A 27303-nucleotide genomic window follows, 5' to 3' on the forward strand; every position below is an offset into this window, starting at 1 on the left:
CACTACTCACACAGCTATTCACACTCTGGCCAGGTCCCATCCTCCATTTATCTCTGTGCAACACTGAAATGCCTTCCTAACAATTCACTAAGCCTAAGGACTTCTCCCAGGAGAAGGCAATGGCAACCCACTCCAGAACTCTTGCCTGGAAAATCCCACGGACGGAGGAGCCTGATAGGCTGCAGTCCATGGGGTCGCGAAGAGTCGGACACCACTGAGAGACTTCACTTTCCCTTTTCACTTTCATGCATTGGAGAAGGAAATGGCGACCCACTCCAGTGTTCTTGCCTGGCGAATCTCAGGGACGGCGGGGCCTGGTGGGCTGCCATCTATGGGGTTGCACAGAGTCGGACACGACTGAAGCGACTTAGCAGCAGCAGCAGCAGCAGCAGCAAAGGCTTCTCCCACCACAGCATCACCCCTCTGTGATCCCTGAACAGTTCATCAATTTCCGATACTTGTTATCAACCACTTGATCATTATGCCTGAAAGTCCAAGTATTTTTACTCTGACTCCTTTGCCTGGATTGAGTCTGTGTGTGTCACCAAGAACAGTCCCACACAGGATGCAGAGCAAACGTCCCCAGTCTTTGAATGAATAAGGAAGGGAGAGCAAGGACATTCTTGCTGTCCTTGATCCCCAAAGATTTCTCCAGATGCCAGGGGGTGGGATGCCCAGAGGACCAGGGAAGAGCCCCCATCACCCACTGCAGCTTAGGGCATTTTTCCACAGAGAGCCCCTTCTGTGGACCCTGCTCAGCCTGAGGCTAGGTGTTAATAAGAAACCAGTGGCTGACGGTTAATAAGAAACCAAGCTGCTCTGACAAGAGATGGGACAGTTTGGGCTCTGTGTTCTTTACATTTCTATTCTACTCCCAGGAACAGGCTGTAAGGCAGCTTTAAGTTGATTGCATTATGATTGAACTATTTTTTAAAATGTAGGAGACTGAAAACGAGGGCGGCGGGGCGGGTTAGGGGAATTTCATTTCTCATTGGTTTCCACCTTTGTCCAGGGGTCAAAAAAATATAACTCCATCTTCACCCTGGATATGAAGAACTGGAAGACGTGCGCTAGGATCAGGAACTTGGGCAACTGCTAAGGGAGGGCGGGGTGGAAAGCGAGTAAGGTTGGGTTAGAGACAGAGAGGAGGTGGTGGACACGCCCTCATCAGGGCCTCGGCCAAAAAGCTTTGAAGCCGAGTTCTTTCTCTGTAGAGCCAGAGAGAGAACTTCTCAAGGCAGCACGAATCCTCAGAGGGGCAGAAGTGTAGTAAGGGAAGCCGCAGGCAGGATGGAGCCGGGTCGAGGCGCTTCCTCCTTGACGTACCTAACACCCGAGTCTCCTATTCACAGATACTTAGGATGGAGATCGAAGAAAGCAGAACCTCTCTGTCCCGTAGAGGGCGGATCCCTCTGTTTCTAGAGGTCAAACTGTACCTCAGGCGAGTCCCAGGGGTCCGGCTGCGGAATTCCTAGGCGATTGTGAACCTTCGGGGAGTCTCGCGTTAGGGTTCTCTCGGCGCAGAGGGGAGAGGGAAACCCACGGGACAGCCTGAAGGCCCTGCTCCAGTCGGCTGGTTCTCCAGACAACGCCGCCCACGCCCATCCCGGGTGCAGCTCTGCTCAGGGCCCGCCGGGCTCGGAGTCGCTGGCCACTCTCCAAACCCACTCTGCGCGCGGACACTCGCCATACCCTCGGATTCCCAGCCCTATGACAGCCCGCTCCCCTGGGAACAGCGAGGCAAGGCAGGAGGGAATGGCTCAGGGACTAAGGTGGAGGAGTTGGACTCCTGAGGGGGCCCACTTTTTTCTCCACTGGAAAAGAGACCCAGGAGGACTCAAAGGCGAGGCGCCAGAGGGGTGGGGAGCTGCGGCCCAATAAGGGACCAGAGTAGGGCGAACTGGACTCCTCTCTGCCCTCCCCATCACGCAAGGCCCCCTTCCACGCCCTCACTCGCCGCGTCCACCCCGAGCCCAGGGCGCGCTTGCGTCCCCGCGGGGGAGCCGGGATGCCGCGCGCTATGGAAGCAGCTAACCTCTCTGTGGCCTCCACCGGCGTCGCCCTTCGCCTGGGACCCGAAGCCTTCAGCAGTAGCCCAAACCCTAGCGGGGTCATCGGATCGACCCCAGGTGGTGCGGCCCCGCCGGGTCGAGAACCGCCTTTCTCCGTCTTCTCGGTACTGGTAGTGACGCTGCTGGTGCTGCTGATAGCGGCCACGTTCCTGTGGAACCTGCTTGTTCTGGTCACCATCCTGCGGGTCCGCGCCTTTCACCGTGTGCCGCATAACTTGGTGGCCTCGACGGCCGTGTCGGACGTGCTAGTGGCAGCGCTGGTAATGCCCCTGAGCCTGGTGAGCGAGCTGTCGGCGGGGCGACGGTGGCTGCTGGGCCGGAGTCTATGCCACGTGTGGATCTCCTTCGACGTGATGTGCTGCACCGCCAGCATTTGGAACGTGGCGGCCATCGCCCTGGACCGCTACTGGACTATCACGCGCCACCTGCAGTACACGCTGCGCACCCGCCGCCGCGCCTCGATGCTCATGATCGCGCTCACCTGGGCGCTCTCCGCTCTCATCGCCCTCGCACCACTGCTCTTCGGCTGGGGCGAGGCGTACGACGCTCGACTCCAGCGCTGCCAGGTGAGCCAGGAACCCTCCTACGCCGTCTTCTCCACCTGCGGCGCCTTCTACCTGCCGCTTGGCGTGGTGCTGTTTGTCTATTGGAAGATATATAAGGCGGCCAAGTTTCGCTTCGGTCGCCGCTGCAGGGCTGTGCTGCCCTTGCCCTCCACCGTGCAGGTGAGGCGCGGGTTGGGGAATGGGGATTTGGGAAAGGGGTCGCTGAGGGACGAGGAAGCCTGGCGAAAGGGAGAGCTGGAGGTGCAAGTTTGCACACTTGGCGGAAGCTTTTCAGGTTGGCCACTCGGAGCGCACCCTGAGTTTGCCATCTGCTCTGCTGCAGCGCACGCGGGGGAGCTCAGCACTCGCGCCTGGCGTGCACACGAAGGGTTCATGAGTAGATGGTGCGCGGGGAGGGGCGGGGCGGGGGAAGGAGTTCCAGCACCTACCCACTAGGACTGGAGCTGGAGCGGGCACCGCGGCACCACGCGGCTGAGAGGGGCGGCAGGAGCAGTGTTGCTCGGTAGCGTTGAGCTCGCGACGGATCCCCTGTGCCCTCCGTTGCTTTTCTTCTGGAGCTATTGTATCCGTGGGAGTCCTCAGTCGCCAGTTTCCTAGCCGCGGCTAGACCAAGCGTTACCGCAGGAGGCTGGAAATTCGTCCTGCCGTTGAACCTTCTGTGACCGTTCGCCGCGTATTTTTGTCTCCACTGCACCCTCATTCACCCCTGCAGTCCCGAGACTATTCACTCTATTGGCCAGCTTCCTGCCAAGGGGAAAGGGAGGATAAAAATGAATCCAAGTATCACTTTTCTTTCACTGTCTCAACCTCAGTGGTATCCTTCAGTGACAAGACATTGGGGCAGTTACTTAATCTCTGTGGGCGTTGTTTCCTCCTCTTTAGACGTAATGGGGCTCTTGGCTTACGTGAGATAAAGAATGCAGACACTTGGCACAGTGCCTGGCAAACGGGGGTGGAGGGGTCGCAGTGCTGCCTGGAGCGAGGGGACCCTCAAGGCCAGGGCGTTGCCGGGCAATCTACAATGGGCGCCGGAAACGAATGAATGAATGAGAGGAAGGAACCTGCAGTTGGCAGAACTTCTCTCCACTGTCTTTAGAATGGGGGCTTTCTGCTTTTGTTTTTTAGTCTGTAATTCCTGTCAGACTCTTGAGACCCTATGGACTCTAGCCGGCCAGGCTCCTCTGTCCATGGGGTTCTCCAGGCAAGAATACTGGAGTGGACTGCCTTTTCCTCCTCCTGGGTATCCTCCCAACCCAGGGATCGAACTTGCACAGCGGTAGATTCTTTACCGCTGAGCCACCTGGGAAGCCCCTCTGCCTTTTTGCCAGACCCTAATAGATCCTAACTCCCTCCTCACCCTGGAAGCCTCGAACTTTTCTTTTGGGTGAGTGTGGGCTTAGGAATTATTGCCTCTTTCCTAATACAACGTATGGACCAGGGGAAGGGGACATGAGGAGGGAAAGAAAGAGGGTAAGTTTTTTTCTTGTTAGCTTTGTTTTAATTTTGTAAGTTAACTCAGATGCTTAGGTTATTCAAATGTGTGTATTTTTAAAAGCAGGCATCTCCCGCCCCCGACACCCTTCATGAAATGGCAGAGGAGTTTTGTCGGATAAAACGGGGAATGTCAAGTCTATAATTGGAAAGTGTTGTTAGGGGAGAGCTTTATTCAGAATTAATGATATCCTTTGAAAGGTCCCTTGGAAATGCCTGGGGTGATTATCCTTTTTCTATCTGATTGCCAAGGCAGGGCAGACTTTTACTAGCTACATCGATCCAGGGTGCACCCAGAGAAATCATGGTGAAATGGATGCCAGAAAGGCTTGCCATGCCTGAGTTTAGTATTCATTTTTGACAGACCCTGTTCAAGCAGTTGATAACAAAGCAGATGTGCCTGGATGATGGGGGACCTGGACAATCAGGATGGTCACTTGTAGGGGGAAAGTTCTCTGGGAGGCAGGGCAGCCTGGTGATTTAGCCACCTGCCAGCAATGAGCTTCTTTCACATTTTGGGCTGCAAGCTTTCTCCTCTAAGACACAACATTGGTCTAAGTCATGGCTAAGAGTCTTGAATCATATGATGCTGAGGTTGTAGATGAGATGGGTTCCAGAACATCCTGCTTCTTTAGGCTCCAGCAAGCCATCAGTCAAACTCCTGGGTAATGTTACAGAGTCAGCAGTTGCAAGCTTGTTGACCACACCCAAACAGAAATTTTAACCTGCCAGAAATACATTAATTCTAATGTGCCAGAAATACTCTGTCTGTGCCTTCCCCCACCTGCTTTATAAAACAATTTAATTGGAGGATAGTTGATTTATGATGTGTTGGTTTCTGCTGTACAACAACATGAATCAGCCATAAGTATATATACTTCCCCTCTCTCTTGAGCCTCCTTTGCACCCCTCTAGGTCATCCCACCCTTCTAGGTCATCACAGAGGCGGGTCTGGGCTCCGTGTGTTATACAGCAGCTTCTCACTAGCTCTGTTTCACACATGCTAGTGCATATATGTCAGTGCCACTCTCTCAGTTTATCCCACCCTCTCCTTCCACCCCTGTGTCCATAAGACCATCCTCTACATCTGTGTTGCTATTCTTGCCCTGCAAATAGGTTCATTAGGACCATTTTCTAGATTCCATATATATGCATTAACATGTGATATTTGTTTTTCTCTTCCTGACTCATTTCACTCTGTATAACCTGTTTTTCTCTGCATTCCAGGGGAAATGAGTAGAGCTGAATTTAGGTCCTGCAAAATGTCTTTATTGCTTTCTGTGGGTGATGGGAGCACTTAGGAAGGCAGAAGGCCTCTGGTCATGAGGTTGTGCACACCCTTCACCTTTTTCAGGATGCTGTGACTAGGTTCCCCACACTAAAATAGGATCAGGGAGGGATCTGCAATCATGCCTCAAGTTTTGAAAGTAGACATGGAAAGAAATGCTGACTGAGTGAGTTCCCTCTTGCAGGCACAGTGACCCTTTACCTTCTTCCTCTTATTTAATCCTCAGGCTCCAGACACATTGGCCATACAGTGTCTGTTTGTCAGGATAAGCTAAGATACGCTGAGTAACAGAATCCCCAGACTAATGGTTTAACCCGGTCTCACTCAAAGTTCAGTGTGGGTCCGGTGGCCCTCCCCCTGCTCTCTGCTCTTCTCCAGGCTTGTGGGTCCAGGCCCCTTGTCATCTTTAAGTTATGCTGTCTTGAACATGTGGTTTCTGAGGTTGCTGTGGAAGAGGAAGTGAGACCTGGAAATACAGCAGCTTCTACCTGCCTTACCCAGAAGAGTCCCTTCTGTTCACAGTCCATTGGCCAGATGCTGGCTGTGAAGGCTAGGGGAACCTATGGCTCTTTGGTGAGCATTAACCATCTTTGCCTCATAGCTCTCATTTTTGTTGTTGTTCAGTCTTTAAGTCATGTACTACTCTTTGTGACTCCATGGACTATAGCATGCCAGGCTTCCCTGTCCTTCACTATCTCTCAGAGCTTGCTCAAACTCATGTCCATTGAGTTTGTGATGCCATCCAACCGTGACAGAGGATGATCTGTCATCCCCTTCTCCTCCTGCCCTCAATCTTTCCCAGCATCAGGATCTTTTCCAATGAGTTGGCTCTTCACATCAGGTGGCCAAAGTATTGGAGCTTCAGCTTCAGCACCAGTCCTTCCAGTGAATATTCAGAATTGATTTCCTTTAGGATGGACTGGTTTGATTTCTTTGTAGTCCAAGTGACTCTCCAGAGTCTTCTCCAGCACCACAGTTCAGATGATCCAATTCAGGTGCCATAAAGTGAGTTCATCCATGACCTCACTGTTACTGAGTGGAGAAGCTAAAGTCTGTCCTGGATCTATCAATAAAATCACTGTTCTTTTCATCCCTTTTTCATTATGATGTGCTTTCTCCAGGAATTTAATTTCTGAGCACTGTCACAAGCATCTAGAACTTCATGGGGGTGAGACAGTCATATCCCAGTCCAGGTGGGTCATGGGAATGTCAACTGAAAAAAAAAATACAACCTAAAAGTTGAGAATTCTGTTTTCTTTGGCAGACTTTCTGAGAACTTCATCCTGGAAGACAGGTTCTCAGATAGCTCTGAGGTTACTCATTGTGTCATCTCCTTGCAACCCCATGGGCTGTAGCCTACCAGGCTCCTCTGTTCATAGGGTTTTCCAGGCAAGAATACTGGAGTGGGTCTCTATTTCCTTCTCCGGGTGATCTTCCTGACACTGGGATCCAACCTGTGTCTCCTGCATTGGCAGATGGATTCTATACCTCCTGAGCCATTGCAGAAGCCCATCCATAGGAAGCAGGATCTCAAAACTGTGAACGCCTTTGTAGGAGAGTTGAACACAAGTGAATACAGAGGCACCACCCACTTCTCTCAGGAGTGAGGGTTAATTCCCATCTGCATCCTTTTTCCCATCTCATAGATGGGACACCATGATGTAGCATATTCTGCGGTCCCTAATGCATCCCCCATGGGTTATAATTCTTTCCTACTATCCTATACTCTTTACTGCTTAGAAGAGGAAAAAAGCAAAGTCAATAGAGATTGTTTGTTTGATTTTTAAAATGCAACATCAAACATTTTGTTCATTTTAATTGTTTGTCTGATAGCTGTGCCTGATACCAGGGCATGCTTATTTATTAGGCATAGTGGGTACACCACCGAGAGCCGCCAGACTTTTAGGGGCCCATGGAAATTGTTTAATTTCTTTTAGAGGGAAAGTGAATATAACAGTAATGAATATGTAATAATGAGTTCAGCCTTGATTATATTAGTCTTTATAATAATATGATCATAAAATATACTTTTTAATATTTTTTAATGGAAGAATGGCCCACAGAGGCACGGATGCCTCAGGCTCAAGAAGGTTATAATGCAGCCTTGGTTGATACCTTCTTTCATTCACTCAATCAATAAACATGTGCTGGGAGACAGCGTGCACATTGGTTAAGAACCTGGGATTTGGAAACAAGGAGACCTGGATTTCAATTCTTTTTGTGCCACTTATTAACTCTCTAGCCAAGTGAGTTCAACTCCATCTGCATTTCCCTGTAGGTAAAATAGAAATATTGCTATCTGCCTCTTAACATTCTTATGAAGGGTAGATGAGATAACAGTGTATATGGAGTAACTAAAATAGTAAACCCTAAATGATGGCCACTGTACTATTTTCATTACTATTTTTTGCAATTTTTCTTATAAGTTATACTAACTTAACTTATAAGTTATAAATAATAAATTATTATTTTATACCTCTTACTGCTGTTACTCACCATTATAGGTGGATTAGTTATTTATTTCTTAACAATTACCCCTATCTTTAGTGTCTTAAAACAACAAACATGTATGAACTCAGTTTCTGTGGGTCTGGCATTGGGAACAGCTTAGCTGGGTGGTCTGGTCCAAGGCGTTTTGTGCTTATAGCTGTGGCTCACACGGCTGTCAGTGGGAGGTCTCTAAAGGGCTGCTTGAGTGTCATCCCCAACATGGTAGCTGGCTTCCCCTAGTCTGAGAGTGAGGCAAGGGGAAAACTGCAATGCCTTTTATGATCTGTCTCAGAAGCTACATTCCATCACTTCCCTTAAAATCTATTCATTAGAAGTGAGTCACTAACTCCACCCCACCCTCAAGAGAAGGCGAATTAGGCTCCACTTTTGGGACATGAGTGAATGAACCTGTGAATGTATTTTAAAATCACCACAAAAGGCCACGCAGATGGTATTCACGGTTATTTGACTTGTACTGGCCTGTGTACCAGGCAACATGGTAGCCTCTGAGGTTTCATAGAAGTGGTCTCTGCTCTCCGGGGATTCATGTTAGTAAACTACAATTACAGAATTATAAATGTAATAAAGTCTTAAATTATTTTATTTTCTCATCTGTGCTAGGTCTTCATTGCTGCACGAGGTCTTTCTCTGGTTGTGGCAAGCGGGAGCTACTCTCTAGTTGCGGTGTGCGGTCTTACTGAAGTGGCTTTTCTTGTTGTGGATCACAGGCTCTTGGGCACACAGGCTTCTGTAGTTGTGACTTGCAGACTCCAGAGCTTGGGCTCAGCAACTGTGACGCACAGGCTTAGTTGTCCCGCAGCATGTAGGATCTTCCTGGACCAGGGATTGAACTTGTGTCCCCTGCTTTAGCAGTCAGATTCTTAACCACTGGATCACCAGGGAAGTCTACAGTAATGTCTTACAGGTGTTCTGTCCAGAGTACAGTGGTCTTGAAAGATGGACAATATTTGGAAAAACACTTTGTAACCTGTAAAAGTCAAAATAAATGCGTAATATTGAACTATCGGGTTTGTGACGACTTGGACCTGAGTTTTACATAATGTCATATTACAAAATATTTGCCTCTCCAAACTAATCCTTCAGATTAGATTTGTGTTGTAAGCATACAGCATATAAGCCCTAAGTTACCTAAAAACTATACAGAACACTTGATGTTTTTGTCACATCTTCAATGTTTACTCGTCATTTGTTCCACCCCAAAGACTAAGGGGCTGTTGGTCTTGTGGACCTAGCCACGTGTGGGACCAGAGTTCAGTCAGAGCTAAGCTCTGGGAAGAGGATGGTGGAAAATCACCACCCTCATTCTGATGCCATCTATTAAAAGAAATATGACTCAAACGAGTCCTATGCCAGCATGCAAGACTATTTTAACCTTAGAAAAGTAAATTTTATTCATCAAATTGTAAGGTTATTTTAACTTTAGAAAAGTGAAGTTTGTTCATCAAATTGTATGGTAACAATACATCTGGCTTATCATTTGATTCTTTTAAGACTGATATCTAATTGTCTGAGAGTTTCCAGAACTACTTGCGTGGACAAAGGAGCATTTTCTCTAGACTTTTTAGAAATATCCCTGGCTTTCCCCTCGCTATAAACTTCTTCCTTGTTCTCTTCCATCATTACACTCATTCTGCCTCTTTATCTCTGCTTCTATTTCTCTTTTCCCTGGTTGGATTGTTGGGGAAAGTGCAGGGGAGATGAAGCGGGATGTAGACAAGGGGGATGGTGCAGGGATCAGGTGTCTTCCCCAGTGACCTTGCAACAAGCTACTTCTTAAATCCCTGTAGTTCTTGGAGAAGATTGAGTTTCTCGGTAGAAGAATGAGATTCAAATTCCATGGTTATTAACCCTTTCATGGGTCACAGAATTCCTTGAAAATTAAAGAAAGCTTTGGACTTGCTGCTCAGAAAGGCTTGTAGGCGCCTGCTTGCCCAGTGTGCCTACGGCACGGCCTGAAGCCCATTTGGAGGGTGATCCTCAGTCTTGCCTCCCTCCCACTCTTCAGAAGAATGGAACCCACAGTGCAGTAGGAACTGGGACTCTCCACAGCATGGCAGTGTTTGTCAGGGGAGCCATGGCCCCCTATGCAGCCATGTCAGGACACTGAGGCTGGAGGATGCCTGTGCAAAAGGCAAAACTTTCCCACTCTCCATTATACCCTCCTTCTATGCCAAGACTCTTTGGCCTGGGAGTTTGGGGACTTCAAGATAGAACTTTAACAGAGGACTTTCCATTGTCCTCCACCCGTAAAAGAGGATGACTAGATCAGATGATATTAGAACTGAAACAAATGTGGTGTAATTTTAAGTAACACACTTGATTACAGTTTCCCTTTCTCAGTACTAACTCCAGTGAGTCCTTAGCCATCCCAGTGTAATTAAGCACCCCCCACCACCAAATTCATATTTTCCAAATATAATAATAGTAGCGATTGTCTTTTATGTTATGATCATACCCGAGTTTAGCATAACGGTTCTTTGTGGTGTATATAATTACACTCAAGGGAAAGGTAATTTTTTTTCAAGCCCAGCAGTGCTCTGCTTTTATTACTCTGTTTTTTTTTTTTTTTTTTTTTAACAAGGAAACGTCTTTATTTTCTGGTTTCTTTTGCACAAGGGAAGCTGCTGAGAAAACTTCCTGTTGTAGTTTGTTAGACAAGTTTTAGACAGCTTCTGTTTACTTTGAAGGGCTATTTTGGTTAGTTTTCTCTTCAAGGTGCCTTTGAGAAGTACAACTTGGAGCTTGGTTGTCTCTGTACAGCATGGGCAGAGAGAATGGTGCCCTGGGTACTCCATCTCCTGACCCTTTGAGTTCTGGATAGAAATGGGGAATTCCAGTTACAATCCGGATTGCGTTCAGCCAAGACTGGATGCCGCTCAATGTCCTCTGTCCTCTCCCAGAGGTCTCAGGGCTTGATTAGTCACCAGGGAGTGTGTCCCCACCGCCAGCCTCATGAAGAGCCTCGCTGTACAGGATGCCTGACCTGTGTGTCACCACCCCGACCAGTTGGTTTCAGAAGTGATTAGGAGCCGTTTTTCTTTTTCTAGTTCTTCTCAGGGTATTTATCTGACAACATTCAGTTCAGTTCAGTTCAGTTCAGTCGCTCAGTTGTGTCCGACTCTTTGAGACCCCATGAATCGCAGCACGCCAGGCCTCCCTGTCCATCACCATCTCCCGGAGTTCACTCAGACTCACGTCCATCCAGTCAGTGATGCCATCCAGCCATCTCATCCTCTGTCATCCTCTTCTCGTCCTGCCCTCAATCCCTCCCAGCATCAGTCTTTTCCAATGAGTCAACTCTTCGCATGAGGTGGCCAAAGTACTGGAGTTTCAGCTTTAGCATCATTCCTTCCAAAGAAATCCCAGGGCTGATCTCCTTCAGAATGGACTGGTTGGATCTCCTTGCAGTCCAAGGGACTCTCAAGAGTCTTCTCCAACACCACAGTTCAAAAGCATCAATTCTTTGGCACTCAGCCTTCTTCACAGTCCAACTCTCACATCCATACATGACTACTGGAAAAACCATAGCCTTGACTAGATGGACCTTTGTTGGCAAAGTAATGTCTCTGCCTTTGAATATGCTATCCAGGTTGGTCATAACTTTCCTTCCAAGGAGTAAGCGTCTTTTAATTTCATGGCTGCAGTCACCATCTGCAGTGATTTTGGAGCCCCCAAAAGTAAAGTCTGACACTGCTTCCACTGTTTCCCCAAACATTGGCGGTTTACAAATGTCTGTGGGTGTTTTCTGAAGCAGCTGGATTTTTTTTTTAATTAGAGGGGAGGGAAGGGACATTCCTTTTACTTAAAGGGGACATAAAGTTGACATTTCTGAGATCCTGCCATGTATTATTGTCTCACTGTCATCCTCCAGGAAGCCCACCATACATGACAGATAAAGACCTTCATCGCTGGAAATGTAAAAATGGGAGCTCAGATTGGAATCCTGTCTAATCAATAATTTGCTCTGAGCCTTGGTTTCCTTATTCCTTAGTGACTGGCTACTGTTATAACTGAGTAAGGTGGGGTGTGGAACCACACGGCCAAGTAGCAGACGACGGTCAGGAACTCTGAAAGTCTGAGATTTTTCCCTGCTGGCAAGCTGACAAGTCAGCCTACCCTAGTTTACTGGATACTGACAAAAGACACGAGACTTCTGGGTCAGAGTCAAAGGACGTTCTTACTTGTGTTACACAGGCAGCATGAATTTCATGTGTGCGTTTGTTCGCTTCCCTTCCAAGTCCCATGCGACTGACATGGAGTGGGCCAGCTGGATTTGCATCACAAATAGTAGGGAAACTCCCAGATTAGGGAACTCAAGTCTGTATTGTCCAGGACTGAACAATATATAAACCTGCCCTTTGCTTTTCAGAAACCTGAATCTTTAATAATGGGTTGCAAGTAAATCTGTCTTCTTTTCTACCGGGAGATACTCTCTCACTCTTCCAAGGCTGTTTGTTATACAGACATCCTTGACAGGCTGGTCAGAAACAAGAGCTGTCAGTGCCTTTGCTGGCAAATGTGTAGAAACACAAGAGACTTAAAGAGACTTGTCTCCCCCAAATAACTATTTATTTAGTGTTTGTTGAGATTTTACTATAGACCATACATTACACTAGGTGCCGGGAACGCTTCAGTGGACGGGACACTCATGTCCCTGCCCTCCTGGAGTGTTGATTGTGACACAATATTCACAATCAGAATGAAGATTCAGAATCCATGCCTTGGTATCAGAGTGCTTATGAGAATAGTGGGACAGGATATTTGAAATTGGGACTTCATGGAAAATTCCAGTACGTAGTCCATATGCACTAGTCTACTCTAGTGTTAGTTGCTCAGTCACGTCCAACTCTTCGTGATGCCTGGGACTGTAACCTGCCAGACTTTTCTGTCCATGGGATTCTCCAGGCAAGAATACTGGAGTGGGTTGCCATTCCGTTCTCCAGATCTTCCTGACCCAGGGACTGAACCCAGGTCTCCTGCATTGCAGGCAGATTCTTTACTGTCTGAGCCACCAGGGAAGCCCCAGTAGATGATTAATAAATGTCAGCATATATTGTCGGGCTGATTTGGTCCCTAATTAATTTTAGATGGAAAAGCCTCAGATTCTATGGAAATGTTTAGGTGAACTCATCTTTTAGGTCATGTCTCACAGTGGCAGAGAGAAGCCGAAGAGGCCTGGAGCCGGACAGATGGGCAGGCACCTTGGTTCTGCTTTACCCTGCTCATGTGACCTTGCTCGTAGCATCTGGTATCTCCACACTTCTGTGTACTCAAAGCACCTGTCCTTTTGCAGCAGGACAGAAGGTGGCAGGTGCTACTGGTTGTGTGCCTTCAACAGTCAGTATTTTTACCTTCAGATTAGTGGATTCTAGGAGTCTGAGACCTCTGAAGCCAGAAATGGTCAGTTTTATAATAGGTGTAGAGAGGATTGTCAGGGCTTCCCTGGTGGCTCAGACAGTAAAGAATGTGCCTGCATTGCGGGAGATCTGGGGTTCAATGCTTGGGTCAGGAAGATGCCCTGGAGAAGGAAATGGCAACCCACTCCAGAACTCTTGCCTGGAGAATTCCATGGACAGAGGAGCCTGTCAGGGCTACAGTTCATAGGATCATAAAAAGTTGGACATGACTGAGTGTCCAACTGCTAGAGAGCATTGTCAGGGCAAAGAGGCTAAGGAGACATCCAACCAAAGAGGAAAGATGGAGAAGCTCAGGGCTGGCCCCAGAGCTGACTGCTAGAGCACCTAGACATTTCCCAGGAAGCCGGAGTCATTCATTCTGAAGGCATCCCAAGCATAAACGTGATCCTAAAAATAGGTTCTGTGTTTTCTCAGCTGTCAAATGGAGATAATTGCCTGAAGGTTTGGCATGAGGGCAGATCAGATCAGTCGCTGAGTCGTGTCCACCTCTTTGCGACCCCATGAACTGCAGCACGCCAGGCCTCCCTGTCCATCACAAACTCCCGGAGTTCACTGAGACTCACATCCATCAAGTCAGTGATGCCATCCAGCCATCTCATCCTCTGTCGTCCCCTTCTCCTCTTGCCCCCAATCCCTCCCAGCATCAGAGTCTTTTCCAATGAGTCAACTCTTCGCATGAGGTGGCCAAAGTACTGGAGTTTCAGCTTTAGCATCATTCCTTCCAAAGAAATCCCAGGGCTGATCTCCTTTAGAATGGACTGGTTGGATCTCCTTGCAGTCCAAGGGACTCTCAAGAGTCTTCTCCAACACCACAGTTCAAAAGCATCAATTCTTCAGCACTCAGCCTTCTTCACAGTCCAACTCTCACATCCATACTTGACCACAGGAAAAACCATAGCCTTGACTAGACGAACCTTTGTTGGCAAAGTAATGTCTCTGCTTTTGAATATGCTATCTAGGTTGGTCATAACTTTCCTTCCAAGGAGTAAGTGTCTTTTAATTTCATGGCTGCAGTCACCATCTGTAGTGATTTTGGAGCCCAGAAAAATAAAGTCTGACACTGTTTCCACTGTTTCCCCATCTATTTCCCATGAAGTGATGGGACCGGATGCCATGATCTTCGTTTTCTGAATGTTGAGCTTTAAGCCAACTTTTTCACTCTCCACTTTCACCTTCATCAAGAGGCTTTTGAGTTCCTCTTCACTTTCTGCTATAAGGGTGGTGTCATCTGCATATCTGAGGTTATTGATATTTCTCCCAGCAATCTTGATTCCAGCTTGTGTTTCTTCCAGTCCAGCGTTTCTCATGATGTACTCTGCATATAAGTTAAATAAACAGGGTGACAATATACAGCCTTGACGAACTCCTTTTCCTATTTGGAACCAGTCTGTTTTTCCATGTCCAGTTCTAGCTATTGCTTCCTGACCTGCATACAAATTTCTCAAGAGGCAGGTCAGGTGGTCTGGTATTCCCATCTCTTTCAGAATTTTCCACAGTTTATTGTGATCCACACAGTCAAAGGCTTTGGCACAGTCAAGAAAGCAAAAATAGATGTTTTTCTGGAACTCTCTTGCTTTTTCCATGATCCAGCAGATGTTGGCAATTTGATCTCTGGTTCCTCTGCCTTTTCTAAAACCAGCTTGAACATCAGGAAGTTCATGGTTCACGTATTGCTGAAGCCTGGCTTGGAGAATTTTGAGCATTACTTTACTAGCATGTGAGATGAGTGCAATTGTGCGGTAGTTTGAGCATTCTTTGGCATTGCCTTTCTTTGGGATTGGAATGAAAACTGACCTTTTCCAGTCCTGGGGCCACTGCTGAGTTTTCCAAATTTGCTGGCATATTGAGTGCAGCACTTTCACAGCATCATCTTTCAGGATTCGGAATAGCTCAACTGGAATTCCATCACCTCCACTAGCTTTGTTCGTAGTCATGCTTTCTAAGGCCCACTTGACTTCACATTCCAGGATGTCTGGCTCTAGGTCAGTGATCCCACCATCGTGATTATCTGGGTCGTAAGACGGTAGGTGTTGCAAGAGGGCATCAGAGGCCAAACACACTGCAACCATACTCACAGAAAACTGGTCAATCTAATCACACTAGGACCACAGCCTTGTCTAACTCAATGAAACTAAGCCATGCCCGTTGGGCAACTCAAGACAGGCGGGTCATGGTGGAGAGATCTGACAGAATGTGGTCCGCTGGAGAAGGGAAAGGCAAACCACTTCAGTATTCCTGCCTTGAGAACCCCATGAACAGTATGAAAAGGCAAAATGATAGGATACTGAAAGAGAAACTCCCCAGGTCAGTAGGGGCCCAATATGCTACTGGAGATCAGTGGAGAAATAACTCCAGAAAGAATGAAGGGATAGAGCCAAAGCAAAAAGAATGCCCAGCTGTGGATGTGACTGGTGATAGAAGCAAGGTCTGATGCTATAAAGAGCAATATTGCATAGGAACCTGGAATGTCAGGTCCATGAATCAAGGCAAATTGGAAGTGGTCAAACGAGAGATGGCTAGAGTGAATGTCGACATTCTAGGAATCAGCGAACTGAAATGGACTGGAATGGGTGAATTTAACTCAGATGACCATTATATCTACTACTGCAGGCAGGAATCCCTCAGAAGAAATGGAGTGGCCATCATGGTCAACAAAAGAGTCCGAAATGCAGTACTTGGATGCAATCTCAAAAACGACACAATGATCTCTGTTCGTTTCCAAGGCAAACCATTCAATATCACAGTAATCCAAGTCTATGCCCCAACCAGTAACGCTGAAGAAGCTGAAGTTGAACGGTTCTATGAAGACCTACAAGACCTTTTAGAACTAACACCAAAAAAAGATGTCCTTTTCATTATAGGGGACTGGAATGCAAAAGTAGGAAGTCAAGAAACACCTGGAGTAACAGGCAATTTTGGCCTTGGAATACGGAATGAAGCAGGGCAAAGACTAATAGAGTTTTGCCAAGAAAATGCACTGGTCATAACAAACACCCTCTTCCAACAACACAAGAGAAGACTCTACACACGGACATCACCAGATGGTCAAACACCGAAATCAGATTGATTATATTCTTTGCAGCCAAAGATGGAGAGGCTCTATACAGTCAGCAAAAACAAGACCAGGAGCTGACTGTGGCTCAGACCATGAACTCCTTATTGCCAAATTCAGACTTAAATTGAAGAAAGCAGGGAAAACCACTAGACCATTTGGGTATGACCTAAATCAAATCCCTTATGATTATACAGTGGAAGTGAGAAATAGATTTAAGGGCCTAGATCTGATAGATAGAGTGCCTGATGGACTATGGAATGAGGTTCGTGACATTGTACAGGAGACAGGGGTCAAGACCATCCCCATGGAAAAGAAATGCAAAAAAGCAAAATGGCTGTCTGGGGAGGCCTTACAAATAGCTGTGAAAAGAAGAGAAGTGAAAAGCAAAGGAGAAAAGGAAAAATATAAACATCTGAATGCAGAGTTGCAAAGAATAGCAAGAAGAGATAAGAAAGCCTTCTTCAGAGATCAATGCAAAGAAATAGAGGAAAACAACAGAATGGGAAAGACTAGGGATCTCTTCAAGAAAATCAGAGATACCAAAGGAACATTTCATGCAAAGATGGGCTGGATAAAGGCATGAGGGCGAATCAGAGTTATTCATTACAAGTGTCTGTTTTACAGTGGCTTTTCTGGAATTGTTCTTTGTGTCTTTTGGTTTTCTGTTTCTTCAGATGAGAAAAGCCATGTCAATCTTCTAGCAAACCAGGGTCTGACCTCATTGACTTGTTGACTTTGAGGCTGTTCTGGAAAGATTCCATGTCTGTCCTGTCCCTCTGCACAGGGTGCAGCAGGCTCAGGTGGAGCAGAGGGGGACTCTGCTGAATGCTGCAGTGGTGGAGGCTGAGGTGCTCTAAACCTATTTAATTAGTGGATTCGCCTTTTCTGTTTCTCTTCCCCCAGGATCCCTTTGAACTGAATTGACCCCATGTGTTTCTTTTGTAGCATGACAAGGATTTGGAATTGTGTTAAGCGAGGAAGGAATTCAAGTGCTTGGGAGGTCATTGAGGTCGGCAGAGAAATCTTTTCAAAAGTGCCCATTAATCAGCTGAATGGGAGGAAGACAAGCAAACCACGTGCCACTGCCCCTCATGCCCTGATGATATTGCTTCCTGCGCGCAATAGACTGCTAATACTCATAGGTGATTTCAGGATGTCACGTTTTCCCCCTCAGACTTCCATTAGTGGATGATGGTCATTCATCCTGTGAGAACTGGTCAGTGTCACCTCTTCTAAAGGGGAGGGATGAGCTTCAGCTCCCACTTGCCTCGGGGGCACCAGAAACCTTGGGATGGCTCATTAAAGAGGGGGTGCCCGCTGATCTGCACAGGGTGTGTGTTTGCAGAGCCAGGGCTTTGTAAGGGGCAGAGGGGTGGGGAGGAGTGAAGGGCTGGCTGGTCTCTCCTGGAGTCACCTGCCTTTTCCTTCTCTCTCTCTGAGTGGCAGGTGGGAGGAGGCTGGGTTTACACCCAGAAAAGAAAGGACTCAACTTTGTTCATATCACCAGGATCTGTTTCAGGATGACTTAGTGATTTTCCAAATAAATAGAGATGAATGTTGGGAGGAGGTAGCAGAGACGGAGAATTTGAGGGTAGATCTTAGAGTGAGGAGCCCCAGGTTTGCACAGTTCAGACCACCTGGGTGCCTTCTAAGCTCCATCCTGCTCCAGGTGAGAGGAACTCGGTCTCTTCCCTTGGCGCCTCGAGGTTGGGTGGCTCTCCTGATGGCTGCTGCCAGTTGTGTCTGGGAGAGAAACCAGCTGCAGTCCTTGCCTGGGAGCCCCTTGCCTCTGTGTTTTCTCCAGCATCATGACTGGCAGCATTCTGGAAAGGAAGAGACATGCAGGTGAGGAGCATGTGGTTGAAATGATCAGTCAACGTGGCAACTGTTTCCTAGGCACTGACTGGGTGTCAGGTGGTGCTGCCAGGCAGGTGCTATACAAGGAAAACCCAGCCTGCTGTGGTTCAGCTTGGGCCAGAGGGACACCACGTGTAACACCATGATCACACACATGGCTACAAAGGAGGGGAACGTGGTACCAGATCACAGAGAGATGTGATTGAGTTTAAAGGGGCAACAGGGCTGCTCTGAGGCTGGTGGCCTTTAAGCTGAGACTCAAGAGGTAGACAGGAAGTGATCAAAGGCCGGGGGTGAGAGGGTGGAGCGCAGCCAGAGGCTCCTTAAATGGCAGCTAATTATCACCACAAAGTCTCTTACACTTTGTTTATTTTAAGCTAGGCAATACAAAATTATCTCCTAATTTAAAATCATCTCCTAATTCACTTAACACAGTAATCATTTAATTTCTTGCAATATTGATGTTTACAGGCGGCCTGCCTCTCTGGCTGTGAGCTTTGTGAGGGGCAGGCCTGGGTCTGTTCCATTCAGGGTCCGGGTCCCAGCCCCACCCACCTCCATGAGTACTGAGTTGTGAATGCCTGTGGCAGGGGGTTGTTCTGGGCACATACACACATTCCTAGTGCTCATTCACAATGGCCTTATGGCAGGGAGGGGGCCTGGTCACCTAGCTTCATACACAGGAAATGGCTTGGCCAGTGGGGCTGGAGCTCAAGCCAGGGTCTGACACCAAGGCATGTGTTCTTAAGTGCCTCCCCCTGTCCCCCTTTTTAGATCATATTATTATTTGATTGGAATTCCCTGGTGGCTCAGATGGTAAAGAATTATTTATTCTAATATCTGACATTGTGGGGACCACCACCACTCTCAGTCTCTGAAGAACCTTCAGGACATATTTTAACCTACAGTTTCAAGAACTTTCTTACCTAGCATTAATCTTTGGGGGTGGATTATGGCATCAGTTGGGCTTCCCTGATGGCTCAGGAGTTAAGAATATACCTGCAATGCAGGAGGCACAGGAGATGCCCATTTGATCCCTGGGTCAGGAAGATCCCCTGGGGGAAGAAATGGCAACCCACTCCAGTATTCTTGCCTGGAAAATTCCTTGAACAGAGGAGCCTGGGGGCCTACAGTCCTGCCTGTAGGGTCACAAAGAGTACTACACGACTGAGCACACACATGCGATGATAATGGCATCAGTGCATCTTGTATGGGGCTGGGGGGGTGGGGGGCTGGCCAAGGTTGGGTGTATTGTATGTCACTGTACTGCCCAGCGTTACGCATTTTATCTTTGAGTTATGCATTTCCTCTGTTCGCAGGTAAAGGAGGCCCCTCAGGAGGCTGAGATGGTGTTCACGGCCCGCCGCCCCACAGTGGCCTTCCAGACGAGCGGAGCCTCGTGGCGGGAACAGAAGGAGAAGCGGGCAGCCGTGATGGTGGGCATCCTCATCGGCGTGTTCGTGCTGTGCTGGATCCCCTTCTTCCTGGCTGAGCTCATTGGCCCCCTCTGTGCCTGCAGCCTGCCCCCCATCTGGAAAAGTGTGTTCCTGTGGCTTGGCTACTCCAACTCTTTCTTCAATCCCCTGATTTACACAGCTTTTAACAAGAACTACAACAATGCCTTCAAGAACCTTTTCACCAAGCAGAGATAAACCCAGGGCTTGGAGAGGGGAGGGAACTGGAATTTCTCCCCTTCATTTGTGACCTGGGCCAGAGCTGTCGCACCGCTGAGCATTAATGACATTTGGGAACCATACCACTTGGGCCTGGACTACAGGAGCAGCGATGCCAAAGGCCCTCCAGAAAGACAGCAGGTAGGTGGCAAGTGTGCAGCTATGCCCTCTCACCGAGTGGTGCAGACATTGCTAATCGATCTCAGCATATCTTCCCACTGAGCTGGAACTCAGCCTCAGAATCCTTTCTGGACAGTGCATTCGGCAGTTATTGCTAATTGGCCAGAATTCATACAAGACTGGCATCCCAGGTGGGGCTAGTGGTAAAGAAGCTGCCTGCCAATGCAGGAAATGTAACAGACATGGGTTCAATCCCTGCATTGGGAAGATCCCCTGGAGGAAGGCATGATAACCCATGCTGGCATTTTCGCCTGGAGAATCCCATGGACAGAAGAGCCTGGCAAGCTACAGTTCATAGGGTTTCAAAGAGATGGACATGACTGAAGCAACTGAGATTTGCTCTGTCCTTTATCTGAAGCTGATTTGCTCTTCCTTTATCTCATTACCATATTCTCAGCACAGGGCCCAGTGACCTGTTTGGTGGCAGAACGAGTACCTGGACTCAAGTTTGCCTGAATCTTGACATGGGAAAATGAAGAGAACACAACCGAAATCTGACTGGATTGCATTCAATGTTGGCTTGCATTTTGTACCATGAGACCCACACATGGTGTAGTGGTTCCACTTGTACTTTTCTACTTGGATTCCAGCAAGGGGCCTTAGAGGAAGAGTCTAGGTATGGTTTGGAAGAGGGGGCAGTGATATTTTTAGGCTTCCTCTCACTATTGGATAGGATGCTTTATCATTGTGTTCATTTGACCTGGGCCTTGACTTAATGTAAGATCATTATAGAAGCAGCCCGGGCAGAGGGAATCATTTACATTGAGTACTTCTTAAAAGCAAGTTGTTTGCTGACTAATTTGATGGCAACTTCTGTTGGACCTTTCAGACTTGAAATTTTTCTTTACTTAGGCCTTCCCTGACTACTCACTATAATTACAAAATGCTCAATGTCTGAGACAGATCAGTTCAGTTCAGTTGCTCAGACGTGTCCGACTCTTTGTGACCCCAGGAACTGCAGCACGCCACACCTCCCTATCCATCACCAACTCCCGGAGTCTACCCAAACCCATGTCCATTGAGTTGGTGATGCCATCCAACCATCTCATCCTCTGTCGTCCCCTTCTCCTCCTGCCCTCAATCTTTCCCAGCATCAATGAGTCAGTTCTTTGCATCAGGTGACCAAAGTATTGGAGTTTTCAGCTTCAACATCAATCCTTCCAATGAACACCCAGGACTGATCTCCTTTAGGATGGACTGGTTGGATCTCCTTGTAGTCCAAGGGACTCTCAAGAGTCTTCTCCAACACCACAGTTCAAAAGCATCAATTCTTTGGTGCTCAGCTTTCTTTATAGTCCAACTCTCACATCCATACATGACTACTGGAAAAACCATAGCCTTGACTAGATGGACCTTTGTTGACAAAGTAATGCCTCTGCTTTTTAATATGCTGTCTAGGTTGGCCATAACTTTCCTTCCAAGGAGTGTCTTTTAATTTCATGGCTGCAGTCACCATCTACAGTGATTTTGGAGTCCCCCAAGATAAAGTCAGCTACTGTTTCCACTGTTTCCCCATCTATTTCCCCTGAAGTGATGGGACCAGATGCCATGACCTTAGTTCTGAATGTTGAGCTGTAAGCCAACTTTTTCACTCTCCTCTTTTACTTTCATCAAGAGGCTTTTTAGTGCCTCTTCACTTTCTGCCATAAGGGTGGTGTCATCTGCATGTCTTGGAGAAGGCAATGGCACCCCACTCCAGTACTCTTGCCTGGAAAATCCCGTGGATGGAGGAGCCTGGTGGGCTCCATGGGGTTGCTAAGAGTCGGACACGACTGAGTGACTTCACTTTCACGCATTGGAGAAGGAAATGGCAACCCACTCCAGTGCTCTTGCCTGGAGAATCCCAGGGGCAGGAGAGCCTGGTGGGCTGTCTATGGGGTCACACACAGTCGGACACGACTGAAGTGACTTAGCAGCAGCAGCATCTGCATATCTGAGGTTATTGAGACAGATCAATTGATAATTAACTTTATGTAAGGATGTACTTGTAATTCCTTTTATTTTTGAACTTTTTATTTTGTATTGGAGTATATGGCTATACCCTAATAAAAAAAAGTTCAAAAATGATCAGTGTTTTGATTTAGTGTCAGGTAAACAAGCAAAAAGCAAAGGAGAAAACGAAAGATAGAAGCATCTGAATGCAGAGTTCCAAAGAATAGCAAGAAGAGATAAGAAAGCCTTCCTCAGCGATCAGTGCAAAGAAATAGAGGAAAACAAAAGAATGGGAAAGACTAGAGATCTCTTCAAGAAAATTAGAGATACCAAGGGAACATTTCAGGCAAAGATAAAGGACAGAAATGGTATGGACTTAACAGAAGCAGAAGATATTAAGAAGAGGTGGCAAGAATACACAGAAGAACTGTACAAAAAAGATCTTCACAACCAAGATAATCATGATGGTGTGATCACTGACCTAGAGCCAGACATCCTGGAATGTGAAGTCAAGTGGGCCTTAGAAAGCATGACTACGAACAAAGCTAGTGGAGGTGATGGAATTCCAGTTGAGCTATTTCGAATCCTGGAAGATGATGTTGTGAAAGTGCTGCACTCAATATGCCAGTAAATTTGGAAAACTCAGCAGTGGCCACAGGACTGGAAAAGGTCAGTTTTCATTCTAATCCCAAAGAAAGGCAATGCCAAAGAATGCTCAAACTACCACACAATTGCACTTATCTCACACGCTAGTAAAGTAATGCTCAAAATTCTCCAAGCCAGGCTTCAGCAATACGTGAACCATGAACTTCCAGATGTTCAAGCTGGTTTTAGAAAAGGCAGAGGAACCAGAGATCAAATTGCCAACATCCGCTGGATCATGGAAAAAGCAAAAGAGTTCCAGAAAAACATCTATTTCTGCTTTATTGACTATGCCAAAACCTTTGACTGTGTGGATCACAATAAACTGTGGAAAATTCTGAAAGAGATGGGAATACCAGACCACCTGACCTGCCTCTTGAGAAATTTGTATGCAGGTCAGGAAGCAACAGTTAGAACTGGACATGGAGCAACAGACTGGTTCTAAATAGGAAAAGGAGTACGTCAAGGCTGTATATTGTCACTCTGCTTATTTAACTTATATGCAGAGTACATCATGAGAAACACTGGGCTGGAAGAAGTACAAGCTGGAATCAAGATTGCTGGGAGAAATATCAATAACCTCAGATATGCAGATGACACCACTCTTATGACAGAAAATGAAGAGGAACTAAAAAGCCTCTTGATGAAAGTGAAAGAGGAGAGTGAAAAAGTTGGCTTAAAGCTCAACATTCAGAAAACGAAGATCATGGCATCTGGTCCCATCACTTCATGGGAAATAGATGGGAAAACAGTGGAAACAATGTTAGATTTATTTTGGGGGGCTCCAAAATCACTACAGATGGTGACTGCAGCCATGAAATTAAAAGACGCTCACTCCTTGGAAGGAAAGTTATGACCAACCTAGATAGCATATTGAAAACAGAGACACTACTTTGCCAACAAAGGTTCGTCTAGTCAAGGCTATAGTTTTTCCTGTGGTCATGTATGGATGTGAGAGTTGGACTGTGAAGAAAGCTAAATGCCGAAGAATTGATGCTTTTGAACTGTGGTGTTGGAGAAGACTCTTGAGAGTCCCTTGGACTGCAAGGAGATCCAACCAGTCCATTCTAAAGGAGATCAGCCCTGGGTGTTCTTTGGAAGGAATGATGCTAAAGCTGAAACTCCAGTACTTTGGCCACCCATGTGAAGAGCTGACTCATTGGAAAAGACTCTGATGCTGGGAGGGATTGAGGGCAGGAGGAGAAGGGGATGACAGAGGATGAGATGGCTGGATGGCATCACTGACTCGATGGACGTGAGTTTGAGTGAACTCTGGGAGTTGGTGATGGACAGGGAGGCCTGGTGTGCTGCAATTCATGGGGTTGCAAAGAGTCGGACATAACTGAGCGACTGAACTGAACTGAACTGAAACAGCAAAGGGACTCAGCCATACATATCCATGTATCCATATGTAATTTAATACAGAATATCAGAAATAGAAATCTATTGACAAAATATCAGATTTACAGTAAATATTGCAGGAACTTCCTTAAGCCTAGTCTCTGTTCTGCCTCAAATCTCTCTGCCTGTAGGACATGGGAGACAAGGCCAGGAGGCTGTAACTGGAATTAATCTTGTCAGGATTTATTTGCTGATTAAGTTATCACTGAAGGGTCTTCATGTCCAAATCCAGTTCCATAAAGTTCCAGGCCTGTAGGGTGGATGTGGCTAACCTGGCAGTTTCATTTTATCAATTTTGTCCTGTATAAAGCATGCCATTTTTCTCCCATTTATCATGGCCCCCATGTTTCTTCAGGCATGTCTGAGGGAAATCTGGATTCTGTTCACAACTGCTGTCCTCTGTGAACATCTCTTCCATGTGGGGGTACCACCCTAGAAGCCTTCTCTTTGGCCCCTGACCTGCTCCCTCTGCACTGAAGCTGGATGGTACAGAGGAGTGTCTTTTAAACTCCAGGTCAAGTTGCCATGAAATCAGTTGGTGATCATCTCAGTCACTTATGTTCTCAACATCTGCACACAATCACTGCAGAATCTTAGTGGTGTATAGCAACAAGCCTCCTCTGCTGAGGTGTCTGTGAGTCACTGGGATTTCACTGGTTCAGGCTGGGCTCTTCTGGGCTCAGCTGCAAGCTGCAGGTTGGTCTCTGTCTGCTCCATGTGTGTCTGAACCTCCTCTGGCCAGCAGGGTAAGTTCTTCTCCAGAGAGGCTACAAGAGGGCAAGTCCAATACACAGCATGTTCTCAAACCTTTGCTCCTGTCAAGGCTGCTAACAACCCAAGACCAGGCTGAGCCCAAACTCAAGGGGTGAGAAAGCACATTCCACCTGCCAGGGTGCTGTGACAAGGGTGTCTGCTCTGGGGAGTGAAGAATGGAATCCAATACAGTAGTTAGCATTTTTCAAAAATTAAGTAGAACAGGAAAAACATTAGACTAGTATGGAAAGGGTATGCATTCTCTCTTAAAACTTTGTCTCAGGTGTGTTTCATGTAGATTATCAGTCATTGCTTAGCTGGGCTCCCTGCTTCTGCCCCTGCCTCCCCTGTAGTCTGTAGTCAGCATACCACCAGAGGTGTCTTTGTTGAAATCTTGTCAAAACCCTCCCATGGTTCCCCACACAGGTCCCCTTCCTGCTCCCCAGACTCACCTGCTGTGTGTGCTCCAACCTACACCTTGATACCTGCTCCTCTCTATGCCTGGAACTCTCCTCACACGGGTATCTACCTATGTGACTCATTCCTTCACTCATAGTGAGGTTTTGCTTATTAATATTTATTTAGTGCTAAGAACATAAATATCCTAAAGAAGGGGAAGACAATTAAGAAAGAGCAATTTTTTCTAAATAGGATTTTCATAATGAAAACACTCGTGAGTCAAACTTCTGAAACAGAAAAGCACACAAATCTAGAAAAATGCAAAATACTTTTTCTCTCTTACCTGAATTAACCTGAAGTGAAAGTGAAAGTGTTAGTTGCTCAGTCATGTCTGACTCTTTGAGACCCCATTGACTGTACAGCTCACCAGGCTCATCTGTCCATGGAATTCTGTAGTCAAGAATACTGGAGTGGGTTGCCATTCCCCTTCTACAGGGGATCTTCTTGACCCAAGTATTGAACCTGGGTCTCCTGCACTGCAGGCTGATTCTTTACCAACAGAGCCACCAGGGAAGCCCTGAATTAACCTGACAACACCTAGAATATCAACTTTGAGAGTAATTTTAAATCATGCAAAAAATAGTACTGGTAGCATTAAACCATAAAAAACGTATCTGGCTTATATGTGACAAAAATAAAATGAAAGCAAGTAAAAGTAAACAGTTTATAGAATTCAGAGACAATCAGTGTGTCTAAAAAGTGAAAGAAAGGCAATTAAGGACAGGAGACACTTTGCAAAGCAGAATGCTACGGCAATGTCTACTGCTAGCCTAGATGAAAACAGGAGACTGTGAACACTGAGAATCACTGATGCGACGGATAAAAGTGTAGTGTCTCTAATAGGCAGCAAATCACCTGGCCCTCTGGTAAAAACTTCAGAACATAAACCGACGCAGTTTTCGGTTAAGAACGTAAAGTTTTATTCTCTGACCACTCATTATAAAATTGCAGCCATCACCGCCGTACGGGCCAGTCCTGATCCGCGTCTTTGCTGAGTCAGCACATTGAAGCAGCATGTGACACAGTGTGTGCGTTGCCTGTTTATGTGTGTTTCCCCACAGGAGTATAGCCCTAGGGAAACAGGTTCCTTTGCCTGCTTGGATCTATTCCCAGGGCCTGACCCAGAGCAGAACCTCAAATGTTTGTTGGTTGAATGAAGGAGTGAACAGGGATTTTTCTCATAGAACAAGAAATATGGAGACAAGTGGTCCCCAGGTTGGTTTGGAAGTGTGTCATGCCTTCAGGGAGCCAGGCTCTTTTCAGCCTTTCACTCCGCTGAGCTCAGAGTGCTGGGAGGTCCTTTCTGATGCTCTCAAGATGGTGAAGCCTGCTCCAAACCCCTTGCCCTTCCCCAACGAGCTGCCAGAACAGAAGCTCTTCTCTGCCATCTCGAGTTGATTATCAGTGGGAAGGTCTCCTCTGTGCTGGCCATGACTGGGTTAGACACCCATGTGTAAACCAATTCTTGGCAAATAGAATTCATGACTGTTTTCAAATGGCTGTCATGATTCCTCTCCTGGGGCTGCACACATTGCCACCTGGAGCTGAACAAAATCGGTACTGTAAAAACCATTTGGAAAACAAAGGGATGGGAAAGGATCACCCACAGCAGGTTTCCATGCGAGACAGGTGGGGCTCCCCTTGGACCATGGCTCAGAGGTGCCATCTTCAGTTATTAAAGCCCAAAGCCAGGGGAGCAGGGGTTCTGTTGTGATCCTCAAGAGACGGAGGTGACCGTGCAGCAGCCATGGTCTGTCCCAGGATGCAGCCACTTCACCATCCATCCCCCACTGTCCCTCGCACTGCCACTCAACCCACACAATGAGAGCAGAGCACCCCCCACTGCTTCATCTCCCCAGAGTTCTTCCAGAAGAGGAGGCCCCCTCTTCACTTCCCTGTTTTCCCTAAGACCTGAGAAAATGAGATCAACTACTTTGGGCTCAAGGACTTTAAATTTCTAAGGAAAGCGGATTTACTGACCAAAAATCTGACACCTTGTTTCTTTT

The 27303-nt window shown here is 47.0% G+C and overlaps 1 protein-coding gene across 2 annotated transcripts; it reads left to right on the forward strand.

Moving 5' to 3' along the window:
* The first annotated feature begins 1077 nt into the window (after positions 1 to 1077).
* LOC109576642 (5-hydroxytryptamine receptor 5B) lies at positions 1078 to 24177 on the forward strand. 2 transcript variants are annotated; one of them, XR_011560987.1, is made up of 3 exons: positions 1078 to 2797; positions 19577 to 20071; positions 20508 to 24177. XR_011560987.1 is itself a non-coding variant. In XM_019985306.2 (2 exons), the coding sequence occupies exons 1-2, from the start codon at positions 2009 to 2011 to the stop codon at positions 19907 to 19909; spliced, it is 1122 nt and encodes a 373-aa protein (XP_019840865.2). In that variant the 5' UTR covers positions 1078 to 2008; the 3' UTR covers positions 19910 to 24177. The 2 variants fall into 2 exon arrangements, 1 of the variants encoding a protein (XP_019840865.2); XM_019985306.2 differs by having other exon boundaries at positions 19577 to 24177.
* Positions 24178 to 27303: the final 3126 nt, after the last annotated feature.

Source organism: Bos indicus, chromosome 2 (assembly GCF_029378745.1).
Source record: "Bos indicus isolate NIAB-ARS_2022 breed Sahiwal x Tharparkar chromosome 2, NIAB-ARS_B.indTharparkar_mat_pri_1.0, whole genome shotgun sequence".
NCBI classification, from domain to species: Eukaryota; Metazoa; Chordata; class Mammalia; order Artiodactyla; family Bovidae; genus Bos; species Bos indicus.

Bases quoted from the DNA above. Each gene is read 5' to 3' on its own strand.
- LOC109576642 (XM_019985306.2), top strand. From the start codon at position 2,009: ATGCCGCGCGCTATGGAAGCAGCTAACCTCTCTGTGGCCTCCACCGGC. The intron at 2,798-19,576 runs GTGAGGCGCGGG...CTCTGTTCGCAG, and splicing joins CCTTGCCCTCCACCGTGCAG to GTAAAGGAGGCCCCTCAGGA.